The sequence below is a fragment of the Oculina patagonica genome, chromosome 7, assembly GCF_052425735.1.
Source record: "Oculina patagonica isolate OP01 chromosome 7, crgOcupat, whole genome shotgun sequence".
Classification (NCBI taxonomy): Eukaryota; Metazoa; Cnidaria; class Anthozoa; order Scleractinia; family Oculinidae; genus Oculina; species Oculina patagonica.
The window spans coordinates 23,322,759-23,336,898 of NC_135764.1; the positions used below are offsets into that span (position 1 = coordinate 23,322,759).

Below are 14,140 nucleotides of genomic sequence, written 5' to 3' on the forward strand. Positions count from 1 at the left end.
TTATGCTTTCGTCTGCATTCGTTCAGCAAAATGTGTGCGGTTCCCATCTAGTTCCCAAAGGCACTTGTGCAAAACAAATTTAGTAATCAAATAATAAAACAATTATTAATTATTTGCCTCAGCCTTTGGCTTCGGCAAATAATTGACTCTGCTGGTCACTGACAAACACGATATTTTGCCCCACCTTGTCCAATAATTGTTTTTCTTAATTTTTGTAGATTTGCTCAATTGAACAATAGTAATATTTATTTTATATTTTTAAATTTTTTTACGTCTCCCTTTTGTTGTCTCGACAAAGGTTGGGTTATATTGTAGTGTGACATCTGATAAACAACATACGATACGCACGAGCGCTCAAACTTAAGGTCAAACTGGTGTCTTGCTTACAGCAGCCCTTAAAAGAATTAAGAAATTTCTGCCTACTTAATCTAAAAGATCTCATCCAATATTAATAGTCGGTTTCGTTTATACATTGAAGTGTTCCTTTCTAACTGCATGGGAGTATTTTGCTTTAATTTGTGTTTTACTCTGCGAATTCTTGTTAAGTTTAACATGATTTTTGTTCGATCGCGAGAAACAGAATAAAAGATCCAGTCGATGGTGCCATTGCATAAAGCGATGAGTCATCGCTTATGCACTTATCATTGGCTTTCCCGGGGGTTGACCCCGGGGACACCCCCGGGAAACCCCCAGGAACACGCAGGGAATGGTGCAGTTTTGAAAAAATTCTCCCCCGGGGTAAGGAATGCTGTTTTGTTTTTTAAAACGTATGTGACAGACCCCTGGGATGCATCCCCAGGATTTGTTTGACATTGGCAAGCGGTACATCACTTTCAAAATCCCACGGTAAGCTTCAAGATGAGCGACCTTCCCACCATTTGTTATTCTTGTACATGACATTTTTTGAACGTCTGCAGTGTTTTCTGTTCAAAGATGCCGTTGTTTAAAGCCTGGGACATTTAATAATAGAAGAAAGTGAAAATCTATCATTGTGAAGGGTTTTGCATTGACGAATTCATTGTTAAAGGTGAGCTAGTCTCCATAAGTTGTTGTTTGCCTTTGCATGCCCAAGTTTATAAAATGCTTTTAATTAGTTAGCTGTATGTAGTTGTAACTAATTGTGCTTCTTTTTTATTTACTTGTTCTCTTGTTCTAATAAGTCTTTAGCGAAGAGAAAACTTGAAATTAGTGAATTAGTGAAGAGGCGATGATGATGCTCTATATAAACGAGGATGGAACAGAAACAGATGAAGAAACATTCACTGCATTTGGTGCAGGAAGCACATTTGTTTGTGCTGTAAGAGACATAACATAGTTGTCAAGATTGTCCACGGAGACTGCAGGCAAAACAATCCAGACATCACACATCGCAGTCGCTTCTTTCAGCAGTACCCCAACAGTAAACCTAACAGTGAATCAGTCACAGTAGTCGCCAAACTGAGTGCCAAGAGAGCGAAAAAATAGACAAAATTGTCTGTTTTTATTGTAAATGAAGGTATTTTGTCTTCGTCTTTAGCCCCCGGGTAGGGGAAATTGGTGTGTGAAATATGCCCCATTCCCCAGGGATTGAGTAGGTTTTTGTTTGGGCCTGAAAAAAAATCCCCGGGGGTGTCCCAGGGGTCGACCCCCGGGAAAGCCAATGACAAGTGCAATTTTAAAATGGCACAAAATGCTCGAAGAGAAACTTTTCTTTGTGCCAGCAATTGACAAACAACAGTGCTTGCGTGTTCAAAGTGATCATTCGCTAGCTGTAGTACAGTATAAGTCTTGGCAAGATTTCCGCACAGCCCCATACATTAATTAAGCATACAATTTTCTGACTGACTCGTTCTTTTCATGATTGCTGTTTGTGTGTAGTGATAGTATGAAATAATTGCATACATAATTTATGTATGGGGCTGTGAGGAAATCTTTCCTAAGTCTTTTTAGCGGGCTGCTGTTTCTTGTTTGTCGCTTAGTCACGCTGAAATTCGTTTAGCGCCATGTCAACCTTCAGTATTGTACATGAACCATGAACTTCATTAACATTCAAATGGATGTTTGGGATCACTTGAAACTAGAGAAGAAAAGATCATGATTACCTGGCTGATAAGTGGACTGCATGAGGCATCACACGTAATGTAAGTCAGCGTCTGTTTTTTCTTTTCTTGCTGCAAAGACTACCTCTTTGATGTATTCGATGTTCTTCCTGTTTCCATGCATCGAAGAAATCCCGAAGAAATCGAAACCTTGTACCCAGACCCTCTCATGTTCTCTACGTAAACAAATGGCACGCAATGCATGCAGAAGCGGTGACATTTTACAATAGGTCTTTTTTTCGACTTTTTTGCTTGTTTACAAGCAAAAGGAAGGAGAATAGCGGTTAAGTGGGGTAATCTGGAACCGGAAGGAACCACATTCTTGTTAATTCTCAAGGGATTGTTTTAATTTTTCAAGGGATTTCTTTCCGCTGTGGGTGATGAAAGGGTCTCTCATTAGTATTGCGTCAACACTTATTTAACAATTTACTTATATAACAATTTACGTGAGTATTTCAAATCAGATATGACCCAACTAATCGAGAATGTGAGTGGTTCAGCTCATGAAGGCAACGAATAAGTCTTTCACAGACTAAAGCGACGCTAATATGTAACCTAAAACGATTAAGAACGCAAATTTGTACTGTTACAAGTCTTTTACATACTAAAGCCGCGCTAATATTTAACCTAAAGGATTCGTTTTCGCGACAATCGATTGCGTTAGTCACGCTAAACACGGGTAAATAATCATTTATTCGCGTTCTCAATTCAAGGGATTTCTTTTCGGTGTGGGTGAACAAAGCGTCAGTCAACACTTGCGTTTTCGTCGAATAAACGTGACTTGTCAAATTTACAAACGTTACATAAAAATTTTTACACGTGAGCAGCTCAAGTGAGACATGACATAACCAATGGAGAATGTGAGCGGTGCAGTGCACGACAGCAAGAACGGAAATTTGTATTGGTAAAAGCACGTCACACACGAAAGGGGCGCTAATATTTAATCTAAAACGATTAAGAACACAAATTTGTACTGTTACAAGTGTTTTACGTACTAAAGCGGCGCTAATATTTAATCTAACTGAAGGCATTTGATTTCGTTACAATCGATTGCGTGACTCACGCTAAACGGGAGTAAACAATCATTTATTCGCGTTCTTTCAGATAGATAGACTTATGCAGAATGTCTGGGGTTCCAGGACAATTTCGCGGCAATCGTGAATTTTCCGACGTGGTTAATTCCTTTAACCTGTCAAGCAATGCATTGGGTAATATGTCAACCTATTTTTTGCCCCATATCACCTTTTTGCCTGGACTTTTGTATCTCTGCACAGGTATTTCAGAAGAATGTGTTCGAAAGGCGTCCCATCGGGTACTACGTCGATTGTTTCCACGTGTAGAATTGAGCGAAGGGCAAGTGTGTGATTTTCAGTTAAAATTTTCACTGAGCAGCTGACATGTAGCTATTTTAGGATCGCAGTGCTAAGCTTGTTCTGAGCTTGTTCACAGTTTAGTTTCGGGTGCTGCCATATATGAAGAATGTATTGAACCGCTGAACTGTTTGTTTGCTGTAGTAGACCGGAATAAGCGTATACGCGACACGAGTATTCAATGTGTTTTCGATTGGGGTTTTCTTTGGCTCCTTAATTTGCGTTTGAGTTTTGTAAACAGCGCGTTGTTGACTTCTAGGTTGCAGTTTTAATTTAGAATGTGATGTGAAAGTGTATAGACTATTTGCTGCCGATAGGCAGCCTTCATATTCTTGTTGGTTGGTTGGTTGGTTCGTTCTATCGGATAGAAATCAACCTATCAGCAATCCCCTTAAAAATACAGTACGAGCCAGCCGATCAGCAGTCCCCTTATAATCGATGAAATTCGAATGTGCTCCGTTTTGAAGGAAAGTTTAATGGCGTCTCGAACGGTGAATTCAAGAAGATGTTTATCCCCTGTTGTAAATAAGAAACACAGTTTTGGAGTTCAAAATGGAAAGAACTAACCCTAGAGAACACTCGACCGCCTAAAAAAAGACACCAAGGTCTTCTAAGACTTTTTTTCAGTAGAATGATTCATCCGATCTGAGATCATTAAACACTAATTTTTTTCGGTGGCCTCTGTACACCTTCATCAGAGTATTGAAAATGAGTTCGTTATAATATGAGCGCGCGCTAGTCATGTTTGAATACGCCATCCAATCTTTAATTCCTTAACAATGGAGTGTAAGCGCGCGGAAGGGGTTGGAATCCACCGTAGAGTGCCACGACTCTAGGAACAGTCTCTTGGTGTAACTTGAGATTCCTCGTTCAAGGATCGTGGCATTTCTTGGGTGGATGTCATGCTCGGTTGATTCCGCGTGTTGTTTAATTGCAGACTCTCCATTACAAGCGCGGCCGGGATCGCGTTCGGCTCCGCGTGAGCTCCAAGAGCGCTTACTTTCTCCAATGTAAGTAAACGCGCAGTCATTGCATCTGACCTTATAGACGATTCCTCTTCTTTGGTGGTCTTGTGGTCGATCTTTTGGTTTCTTAAAGATCTGGCTAAGCGTTTGGCATGGTTTGAAAGCCGTGCGGATGTTGAACTTTCTAAGCACGCGACCAACCCTGTCCGAGGCACCGCGTACGTACGGTATGCTGGCAAAGTTCGCAGGTCTTTCTTGCGTACGTTCAGGCCGAGAGCTGACTGTAAGGCACTTCTGCAAAAGCCTGTCTGGGTACCCATTTGCACTTAGGTCTTTAGCCACACGTTTCGTCTCTGCGCTTCTGAGGCTTTCATTCGATGGTAAATTGGTAGCTCTGTTGAGTAGCGTTCTCACCACTGCTTCTTTGTGCTGAAGGGGATTGTGTGAATTGTAGTCGAGGTACTTGTTGTGAGCAGTTTAGCAGTCGATATCTCGAAGAGATCTTTGATTTAAATATTTTTAGGAAATTTGTCAAAATTTAGCGTAAATAAAAGTTGAGTGGAACCCCACTGTACGGCACACGTTTAATACGGACAGTTTTTTTTTCGTACATTTTCTCTAACATTAACCTGCTTAATATGGACACCCGTTAAACGGGCTCAGGTACGAGCCGTTTTTTGATATTTACAACCGATTTCCAGTGCCAGATAAATCCATTCAAGTTAAAACGCGCGTTTTAACATGTTAATATAACAATGAAGGAAAAAACAAATATAAAAGTTAAGTTTGAAATTGGAAGACGGACACCAGTAAGTTCCCCTGACAACCTGGAGTGCTCTTGCGTGGGGGTCAACTGTCTGGTGGTGTTTCAAAAACAATTTTCTTTCTCCTTTCCTTTCTTTAAACCTCCTAAAATTTCACTCAATTTCACATTTACCCCCGCCATAATAACGACCAACGGACACTTTTTTCTGTGACCCAAATGAAACGCTCTTTAACCTCGCTTTACGGAAATTATTCGGTCACTGCTGAAGTGACCGAATAATTAAGTCGTTGGAGGCATTTTACAAACGGTTCAGAGATGCGAGCAGCTAATTTGGACAGCTAACGGCCGAGACAAACTGCCATAAAACACGAATAAATTTACAACAACATTTTATTTGAAAAACATCATAATTTGGTGTCGCGGTCAACCTGGAGCGACGAAGAAAGAGAGAGAGGGAACGCTATCCATTTGTGTGAAAAATCCATTGAGGCAACAACAACAAACACAATGGTACGGGACCACTGTGTACCATTTGAAAACTTTCCAGTGGAAAGGAACGTAGTTCATCGAGGAGCATAGTAATAGTGCAAAAAAGCAAAATGGTACAGTGATATTCCGAGCATTCCGGTGAAAATGAGAAAAGATAAATACCACTGAAGGTATCAAATTTTAGAACATTTTCTGGTGAAAAGGACAGTTTCATTTCATTTTTCACCGGAACAGCTAGTTTCTCCGCACAGATAGAAAGCGCTAAGGGCTTCAGTGGGGGACTCCAGATTTTAGTTGTTCAAGGACCATGTAACGTTAACCTTCGAATAAATTATGCCAATTTTGAATTGCGAGCGAGCGCATTTGCATCGGGCGAGCGCCATGTTGGATTCGAACTCGGGGGAGGATTGGGGAGAGAGGAAAAAAACGTCCTAGGGAGTAGGAGTGAGGCTGAATGATGGTTCTCTCGTCTCCACCTTATACGTTTGCGACTCCTAGGCCAAAAACGCGAACAAAAATATCCAACGCTCGCCCATCAAAACGTATTAATTGCGGGCTAATTTGACTAGTGTTACACTCCACAACAAATAAACTTGAAAACCGCTCTTATACAAGAAATCTTAGAACGTTCTTTGGTTGGCTTTTTATCCTAGAACCAGGCTCAGTTCATATCTGGTATCTTGTACACTTCTGAGTGTTCACTTGTTCTAGTCTTAACCGTCAGTTGAGTCTCAAGCCTTCTTCTTATTCGTTTCCATGGTCACCTCAGTGGAAAAGTCTTTACCAAATTATGCAAAAGGGCAGCTGTGACCCGCCAGTGACGCTGGGTTTACGATCAAAAGTTAAGCTTAATATGGTTTCCATGAAGGCAATACAACTATACAAGGTCTCTGTCCACAATGTTCCTCACTACAGCTATCCAAGGTAGGCTTTGGTAGATTGTGCACGTGCTAGCATAATTTTAAGCATAATTTCGCAAAACGAGCATTATTTTAAGCTTTTATTTCAGTTTAGCACTGCTAGCATAATCCGAGCTTTTATGGGTTGAAAACAAAAAAAACATCACAGTTCTAGAATAATTCAGTTTCTATTTTATTTCTGTATTGTTTTTGGAAAATATCAAGGTCTGTGCTAAAGCCCATGGTCAAAATATGGTCCGGCAGACTCCGGGGGTCACCTTGTGAATATCTGAAATTTTTTTCAATTTTTTATTTTTTAATTTTTTTTTGCAATTTTTAATTTTTTAATTTTTTTAATTTTTTTTATTTTTTTATTTTTTTTTTTTATTTTTTTTTTAAATGTTTTTGCATAGTTGTCTTTATTCTGAACAAAGCATTTGGCTTTTCGAGGTGCGCACATGCGTATTTGCGATAATAAAGACTGTAAGACTGGAAGGTGGACTATATGAATGTTCATTAAACGCGGGGGGTCACTATAAAAGGAAACTTTCCTTAGGAAGATTTTTATTAGTTGACTATTAACCGCGAAACATGGCGGACCAGATTTTGAATTATCCCGCGCGTCGCGAGAACAAATTGGGATAGCGCGATATATTGAACTTTACTATTGGTCAAAATAAAGAATACATATAGAAAAACTGTTTCTATTGGTCTTTTATGAACTAATGGCTAACCAAACGCGAAAGATTGCGTGTAGCAAACGTGTTTTCCCAGCGAGCATCGCGATTGTCGGTCAACGATAGAGTTAAGCTAATGGTGATCTTTATTTTCCTTAGAATCTAAGTAGCATAATTTCGGTGACAGAGAGCATAATTTTCAGAAAGTAGCATAATTTTGGCATAATTTCTAAAAAATATGAGCACTGCTAAAAGCATAATATGCTTTTTTTTTCGGGCACAATCTACCAAAGCCTAATCCAAGATGATGGCAGCTTGAGTCTTTCCTTAGGTCAACTTTCGTCGTTTCCTTAGATCTTTGTCTCTATCTACCCTCGGTGACAAGGCTTTTGCGGCGGCTACGCCTAAACAGTGGAACCAGCTACCGTCAGAACTGAGGTGAATCACTTCCATCGATTATTTTAAGCGAGCTTTGAAGACATATATTTTTAAACAAGCTTTTTATTAGTGTACAGATATAGGTATATTTTTAATTTTAATTTTTAATTCTTAATCTATATTTTATTTGTTTTTTTAAATCTATTTTTTATCTAATTTTTAATTTATATTTGTGACGCGCATTTGAAAACCTAAGTTGAATTTGCGCGCTATTAATGCATATTATTATTATTAATTTCAATTTTCCAGGAAGTGAGCTACGTCTGCGATTCTAGCTGAAAGTCGTCTAGAACTACAGAGATCTGTGCAACGAGTGTCTCTGATTGACAGCTACTTTGTCGCGAAAATTTGTAACCGAGCAACAACCAATCAGAGACACTACACGGACCTACGTCATCAATGTGGAATTTTTGTTACTTGGGTTTCAAGTGTCGATTGCAACATCTCTCTTTCGCAAGAGTTGAAATTAAAATTAGCGAGTGATGACAGAAGACTGCTCGCTCAGGTTTAACTAAGTAAAAAAAACTTCAACTTCTAAAAGAGCTATATTCGTCTTGAAAACTGCAGCCAAATTTTAACTTCGTCTCAATCTTTCCTGCCTCGATCTATGTCCTTCTCAACCTCGTTCCCAGGATCTCTTTCTCCCCGCTCCCAGAGCGCTCTTGGGCCGGGGAAAGAGAGACTCTGGTAACGACGTTGTGTCATTCTCTGACCTATTACCTGACATATTCACCGTTCTTCTTACATATCATACGATTGTTTTCGGACTGTTCTTGATTTTCCGGAAAACGATTGTATATTGCCTTTGGATCCAGTGGTCATGTATAAAAGCGCAAGCTTGCGTCAATTTTGACAAGGCTTGGACATAGTTTTGTCAAAGAAAGCACCAAGTTATTTGAAAGAGTCTGGTATTGATATCTCACACCCAGGTAACGCAATCCCTGACACTGTTCAGCTATTTGGCAAAGGACATCTTCAACAGGAGTAGGAAACCACTCCCGATAATCAAGAAACGTTAAATTCCTGCAATGTGTAGCCACGTGATTCAATATGGCGGCGGTCATACGGCTTTTTCGAACCAAACCAATTTCCAGTCCCTCTATGTCAGGCATCTTGCTCAAAAATTGCTCCATTCCAGCGTTACTGATTCGCTTGGTGTTTCGCAAATTGATGTGTTTTAAGGCGGTACTCGAGTTTGCAAGAGCAGTAACACCAGAGTCGGTAACCTTCTTGCAGCCCTCAATACTAAGGTACATTAGACAACGGCATAGCTGTCCGATTTCTAAAAGAACGGCGTCTGTTACCCATAAACATCCACTTACGTCAAGCTCTCGTAAAAGCTTCGAGCGTCGCAACACGGAACCGAGTCCTCGGTTCAGTATCAGGGGGCACTTCGACATTCCGAGGACTTCCATATAAGGGCAACATCGGGCGATCATCTCGATCCCCGTGCTCGTAATCCGGTTGCGATTGTTTATGTAGAGTTTACGAAGTTTGTGGCACTGACGCCAGGGGCACCCATCGAGAATATAGTTCAAAACGACTTAAAGATAGCACCGTTAAACGTATTTTAGTATTTAAACGGTAGATATAGGCATATTTTTATCCCCTAAAAATTTTTTATCTGTTCGGATTTCCTAGCTGAAAGTCTAGTGATCCGAAAGTTATAGGGATCAAAACTTACCTTTTCGAAAATTCCAGCCAGAGAAAGGCTCCCGAAAATTCTAGGTGACATTTTTAGAGTAAAAAATCCGTTAAAAATAAACAATTATACCATTTTTTAGATATTCGAAAATCCTAGGAAAGGCAGACAAGCCAAAAAATTTACAATGAATGTTCCGAAAATTCTAGATCTCAAATCGTCTTCCGAACAGATATTTTAACGAAATATTCCGTTGGGTGCCCCTGTGACGCGCAATATGAAATAAACTTATGTTCGTAATACGAGAACACCCGGGTCCTGATAAGTCTATGTGCGTGATTGAGGACGATGTAACACGTGATACTAAACATATAACGCTCCTGTCACGAATGCGCGCGTAAAAACACTGAGACAGGTCAATACTCTGCCATAAACTAGGATCCAGGCTCACTCGGCGCCACTGCTGACAGACCCTTGACATGCGCATTAAGTCTTCAATGTCAAACTGCGAGAAAATCTTCAACAAAAGAGCGTCTGGTAAACGACAACAGTTTTCGTTGTTTTTCTCTGTTTCTCCGTGATCCGAAGCCAGAATCTCCTGCAAGCTGGAAGAGCAAAATTTTCGTGTTAAATTTATCATTCCAAAGCAAACTTTCAGTCATTTAGTGTTTAGACAAAAATACAGAATAGTTAGAAACCGTGTCATGTTAACAGAGGCGGTGGAGCGTTTTGCGGTGGAGCTTTTTCTCCCACAAATACCCAGCAAGTTTTTATATTTGGAGCAACTTTTTCCGTTCTAGCAACTTTTTGTTTTCTGGGCAGTTTGTAGACCGGAGATTTTCGAAGATTCTTCGATTGTTGTTCGAAGGCCATACGAACATTGCCGAACATTTTTCGAGCTTTTCCGAAGACAAACAAAGTAACCCGAATTTCGAAAGGTTTCGAAGATATCTTGACAAACCAATTTTACACTGCGAGCGCGATAATTTTTTTATTGTATGAGTACCACATATAGCGTTCACAAGTGAACAGCGAACGAAAAAGTTACATTAACAAATAAAGATGAATTACATATCTTTAAGCAGTTTATAAACATTTATAGACTGAAACTTTTGTGAGACAATTTTTCCCTTATTCAAGACTACTTGAGGAATTTTAATTTTTGAAAAAACGCATATATTCTGACAAATCATGAATAAAATGATCAAGCACAGCCATGTTTGCTTTGACTCCCGTTCTTTAAGTTGTGAACAATATTCTGAAGTTGGGAACTACCTTCCGAAGTTTGCAACTTGATAAGCAATTATGGTAATTTGCTTCGAACTTTACAAAACGGAGCGGATAAACAGTGTTATAAAAATGGTTAAACTGCCCGAAACAACAACTAAAAAAGAATGTTTCTCACGTGCGTTAACTCTTTCTTGTCACGCACGGCCATTTACAGACTTCAGACTGAGCTCTTTGACGTCACGCTTACATTACCAGCTCCAAGATGGCGGCGTTCAGTTGTCGAGTTTTGGGAAAGATTTCGTAGTGTTATAGCGCACGTTGGAGGCTGAAATTTTGGCGAATAACATTTCTTTGTATAAACTTTTTATTGGCGTAGAGAAAATAAATGGCCATTCTGGAGTGAACTTCTCCTTTAAACATCTTAGTACTTTTTCGCGGGCCGTCCGGCCTGTTACGTGGAGAACGTTAGCCACGGCGGAGAATTTTCAGGTTTAGAATTGATACACCGGCTGGAGAATAATTCTGATACCTATAAACAATGTTGAACGAATCAAATTAATCGCTAGACTGAATTTCTTATGTAAAATAGAAATTCGCTAATTTTATCGACGCTGTCCTCGGCGTCGCAACTCGCAGTACTATCCAATAATAGCCTGCGAATACAGCCGCCTCTCATTCGCGTCCCGCAACGAAGAGCGAATTCGTTGCGGGAGGCGAATGAGAGGCGGCGGTATTCGCAGGCTAATCCAATAATCATGTAAATAATTATGTAAATGTATGCACATCAAGTCACTCTTCTGTCGGGAATGACCAGGTGTGTTGTAAGAAGTTATGCTGTTGTTATATTTTCGACGGAATCTAAACATATAATTAAGAACAAAACGGTAGATTTTTACCTTGACAAAACGTCCACAAAAAAAAGAAAAACAACGTTATTCATCGAAATAAAGAAATAACAATTAAATAGAATATTTACGCGTGATCTCTTATTTTGTGATTCAGTTTGGCAAATTGTAACCGAGTAAGCAACAGGTTGTTTGAATAAATTGTGTCATCCATGCTGTGTTTATGTCGAAATAATCTTAATTTTCGTGTGCAAACTAAAGTCATGTTCTTATGACTAATTGACAGATGTTATTTGCAAACGTTAAAAATTTGACTATTTTTCTTTGGTGTCAAAATAGTCCCGGAATTAAGGAAAAAACGCTCACCTTCGACCTGTTGACAATTTTTCCCCCTTCTTCGTTTTTATAATGTCACCCATTCACGAAATGAAACAAAATAATGTTGTTTGTCCGTTTAAATTTTCTTAGTTTTTGTTATAAAGTTTAGTCATAGCAAAGTATTATCAAACTGTATTAAAATATTTTTTGTTGTCATTATTTTTTAGTTTTAATTTCCACACACCCGCGCTGAGCATAACCGGCTCTACTATTTCTTGTTCAAAAAAATTGAATATTTTTGGCACCGGCTTCTTACAAATGCTCTGTAAACTATGTAATAATGTCAGTCAGATATTAGTTTGTTTCCGTTTTTTAAATTTCCGGTTGTGCTTACCTTCTTTGCTCCCGCGAGAGTTTGTTTTGAAAGATGGTAAAAGACGGGACTCTTCGTGAGCGGCCGTGTTGTGACAAATTGGAACCCATCATCCGTCGATTTTTTTTTCTCTGCGTTCCGCTATTATGCGGATTTTAGCTTCCAAGCCTTGAGACACAGCAACGCAGACTGGAAGGCCGCAACTGGTCTTTTCCCACGAATGGCTGTCTGCTAACAAGCTGACTCTAAATATGACGAAAACTGAGTTTATGCTTATTGCATCAAGGCAGAAGTTATCACAATTTACGGAAAGTCCCTCTCTTACTATAAATGAGAACGCAATAGAACAAGTAACCTCCGCTAAATCCCTCGGAGTTTATGTTGATCAAAATATAAACTGGGAGTGTCATATTGAAAACATTTCTAAGAAGATAGCTTGTGCCATTGGTGCAATTAAACGAATTCGGCATCTCACTCCATTTAATATTTTAATCAAAGTTTATAATAGCCTTATTCAACCACAATTTGATTATTGCAACGTAGTGTGGGGAAGCTGTAACAAGGGACTTTCTGAAAAACTGCAAAGGCTTCAAAACCGCGCAGCTCGTACCCTAATGTCTGCGAGCTATGATAGTGATTTAGTTGATTTGTTCCGGACACTGAAGTGGCGAAGACCCTATTATCAAAGATTGGAACAGAAGTCTATCCTAATGTATAAAACATTACATGGTATGACTCCTGATTATCTGAGATCAAGATTCGTATATCGTGACGATGTTAGTGCTTATCGTTTAAGGAATACCGAAAACAAATTAGTTCTTCCACAACCTCGAACTGATTATCTCAAGAAAAGTTTTTCGTACAGCGGAGCTCAGTTGTGGAACAACTTACCTATAGACCTAAGACAAGCATCTTCACTGGCCGATTTCAAATCTAAATTAAGTCGGCACAGTTTAAAGTATTACCGTACCCAAATTCGCAAGTAGCCTATCAGAAGCGCAATCTACTGTCCTGATATCCTACGATATCAAGTCACTGACCTGATATGCCACCATATCACGGTCACTTTGAATTAAAGTAGTGTTTCCGTACGATGAATTGAAAAGAGGTTTTACCAATAAAACAGAAACGAGTATTTTTAATTAGCTGGTGCTTACCGGTCGTAAAATGAGAAAAACCTTCCCGCCAAAACTAAACTTGAGCGCGCTCGCCAATTGCGCGACGTTTGTCGACGAGTACTGAAACATTCACACTGAAACAATGGAGTCGGAGTTTCCAAATTTTTCGCTTAATTTGGTTTTTGAAAATGTAGGGAATGAAACTCAAAAAAAAACGAGTAAAAACATGTGAGAAGAGGACTTGATAAAAGTGTTGAAGACCAAAAAAGTATCAATACAAGCAGGTCAACACATTTTGCACTACGTGTCTGGCAAGCAAGGCTTCAGCAGAGCGAATAATATCACCGGATTTTTGGCTGAATTTGGGTACGGTAAATACCTAATCGTACCTTTTTGGTACGCTTCGGCGGCATATCAGGCTCGTTTGGTCTCGCCATGGGTATTTTGGCTCGACTGCGTCTCGCCAAAATACGAAACATGGCTCGACCAAACTCGCCTGATATGCCGCCGAAGCGTACCAAAAAGGTACGATTAGGTATATATATCTAAATTTTAAGTACATTTTAGACACGGCCTCCATGAAAAGCAGAATTTTCTCTTTTTTTGTTACTAAATTTTTGTAGTTAGTTAGATAGGTAGATAGTCCAGTAACTTAACTGACTGATGGAAAAACCTTGTATAAATAAAGTTATCTTATCTTATCTGATCCTTCCGATGCGTTGAGGAGGCGGGAGGCCCGGTTAGGGGGTTTAGGACAAGGGATAACTCACAAAATTATTTTAGGGATAAGGGATAAATGTTTAAATAACTATAGGGATAAGGTATAACAACTTAATTTTTGGGATAATGAAAATCAAAATAATAGGGATAACAGCTTTGGTAATTATAGGGATAAGGAATAACTGCCCTCAAAATTTTTGGGATGAGTAATT

At 39.4% G+C, this 14,140-nt stretch overlaps 3 protein-coding genes across 3 annotated transcripts in view; all 3 read right to left on the minus strand.

Moving 5' to 3' along the window:
* The window catches only part of LOC144660434 (uncharacterized), a 34,525-nt gene extending 32,328 nt beyond the window's left edge, over positions 1 to 2,197 (minus strand). Inside the window, exon 1 of the mRNA XM_078521051.1 lies at positions 2,082 to 2,197. Coding sequence (XP_078377177.1) covers positions 2,082 to 2,103 — 22 coding nt within the window. The 5' untranslated portion in view covers positions 2,104 to 2,197. The remainder of the gene's footprint in view (positions 1 to 2,081) is intronic.
* Positions 1 to 14,140, minus strand: part of LOC144660431 (uncharacterized) — a 124,225-nt gene that overhangs the window by 84,691 nt on the left and 25,394 nt on the right. The window lies entirely within an intron of this gene.
* On the minus strand, positions 8,271 to 12,214 carry LOC144660493 (uncharacterized). The gene is made up of 3 exons (XM_078521142.1): positions 12,112 to 12,214; positions 9,597 to 9,929; positions 8,271 to 9,191 (listed from the first exon to the last, which is right to left on the minus strand). Exons 1-3 carry the CDS (start codon positions 12,201 to 12,203, stop codon positions 8,501 to 8,503), a joined length of 1,116 nt encoding a protein of 371 aa, XP_078377268.1. The 5' UTR covers positions 12,204 to 12,214; the 3' UTR covers positions 8,271 to 8,500.